Below are 1888 nucleotides of genomic sequence, written 5' to 3'. Positions count from 1 at the left end.
GTAGAGTAGAAAAAGAATAGGAGGGGAAAATGAAAATTCAGTGGATTTCAGTATCATGTTTATCAGGAAAAAATCCTGGTGTTTTCACGGTTCTTTGTCTAAGAACATGTCACAAGGATTCTACACAAAGATGTAAACCCATTGTATGCGGTCAAACATTCTGCTGTCCTAGCAAAAAGTGGCAGAAACACAAGAGGGCAACACTATGAGCAATCTGTAGCATATAGTGGAAGACAGTTCAGTCTCTCTTGGCCAATCGCCCACTGAGTACGGATAGGAATTCCTGTCTGAAACAGATGCTGTACTTATACTTTTAATAATTATTTCATAGAAGTATTATTCCTTAGGAATTAAGGCTAAAGATTAGTATAATCTTTGACTATAATGAATCCATACATAACTACTTCTCTCTTTTCAAAAGTGATATACCTCCCTCCTAAGTGAAAAACAAAATAAACTCAGTATCAGTGTGTGTACCCAAATCAAGGTAGGACAAAGAAAAGTTTCAGAGTTTGAACATCAATAATGAACACCAACAGTTAACAAGGGTTCCATACAATGTACGTGTCACTTAGAGATCTTATGGAAATTCACTAACTCACTGCATACTCTCTTCATTGCCACCTTCATTTCTTGATTCCTGAATGTGTAAATGATAGGGTTAAGGAAAGGAGTGAGAACAGCATCAAAGATGGCCAGAAACTTATCTAGGTGTATGGAGGGAGATGGCCATGCATAGAAAAATATCAGTGGACCAAAGAACAAGACTACCACCGTGATGTGAGCTGAAAGTGTGGACAGAGCCTTGGATGAACCACCTGAAGAGTGTTTCTGAACAGTGAGAATGATGACCACATAAGAAATGAGCAGTATGATGAAGGAGCCAACAGAGATAAATCCACTGTTTGTTGTGACCATGAGCTCTAGTCTGTAGGTATCTGTGCAGGCAAGTTTGATGAACCGAGGAAGGTCACAGTAGAAGCTGTCCAGCACATTGGGGCCACAGAAAGGTAAGTTTACCACAAAAGCCAACTGAGCCATGGAATGGATAAGGCCAACCATCCAGGCAGCCACTACAAAGAAGATGCACATCCTTGGGTTCATGATGGTCAGGTAGTGGAGGGGCTTACATATGGCCACATATCTGTCAAAGGCCATGGCGATGAGTAGCACCATCTCCACACCACCAATGATGTGGATGAAGAATATTTGAATAATGCAGCCATTAAAGGAGATGACTTTATGTTTTCTGAAAAGGTCATAAATCATCTTGGGAGAAGTGACGGAAGAAACTCCCAGGTCAATGAAGGAGAGGTTGGCCAACAGAAAGTACATGGGCGTATGTAAATGATGGTCATAAATCACAGTGAGCATAATGAAGGAGTTTCCCATCATACTTGCCACATAAAGCATGGAGGAGAACACAAAGAGGAGAAGTTGGATCTCCCAGGAATTGGTGAGTCCCAGGAAAACAAATTCTGACACTGTAGAGTGATTTGCTCCATCCATTGATTTATCAGCTGGAATGTTTCCAAAATAAAGATTATGAAAAAGAAACTAAATAAGAATGCTAATAATCTTTCACATTATAATAACTAATTATTCAAAAATATCCACACTGTGGAGACTGTACATTCCCTCCACACCCTCTCAGTATCCTAGAATCACTAAAAATATTTATTTGTTACCTCCAGGGCAGATGAGTCACATCCACATGCAATTTCCCTATCACCACAGTCTCAAGGACTCTACAGCTGTAACAAGGGGATGAAACAAATATGGGATCATGGTAGATTCTGAATCACACACAATGTTCTAACCAATGTTACTTCAAAAAAAAGGGGGGTTAGGGGAAGAAAACATAGCATATGTGTACACAAGGATTGGT

At 39.9% G+C, this 1888-nt stretch overlaps 1 protein-coding gene across 1 annotated transcript; it reads right to left on the bottom strand.

Moving 5' to 3' along the window:
* Window positions 1-567: 567 nt before the first annotated feature.
* Window positions 568-1509, bottom strand: LOC119238835 (olfactory receptor 4F21-like). Its single transcript, XM_037502909.1, has one exon. It carries the CDS (start codon window positions 1507-1509, stop codon window positions 568-570), a length of 942 nt encoding a protein of 313 aa, XP_037358806.1.
* Between the last annotated feature and the right edge of the window lie 379 nt (window positions 1510-1888).

The sequence above is a fragment of the Talpa occidentalis genome, unplaced genomic scaffold, assembly GCF_014898055.3.
Source record: "Talpa occidentalis isolate TD23 unplaced genomic scaffold, MPIMG_talOcc4v2.1 talOcc4.11, whole genome shotgun sequence".
Classification (NCBI taxonomy): domain Eukaryota; kingdom Metazoa; phylum Chordata; class Mammalia; order Eulipotyphla; family Talpidae; genus Talpa; species Talpa occidentalis.
The sequence above is the reverse complement of the archived record's forward strand: the minus strand, read 5'-3'. Positions and strand labels throughout refer to the sequence as shown.

Bases quoted from the DNA above. Each gene is read 5' to 3' on its own strand.
- LOC119238835 (XM_037502909.1), bottom strand. From the start codon at position 1,509: ATGGATGGAGCAAATCACTCTACAGTGTCAGAATTTGTTTTCCTGGGA.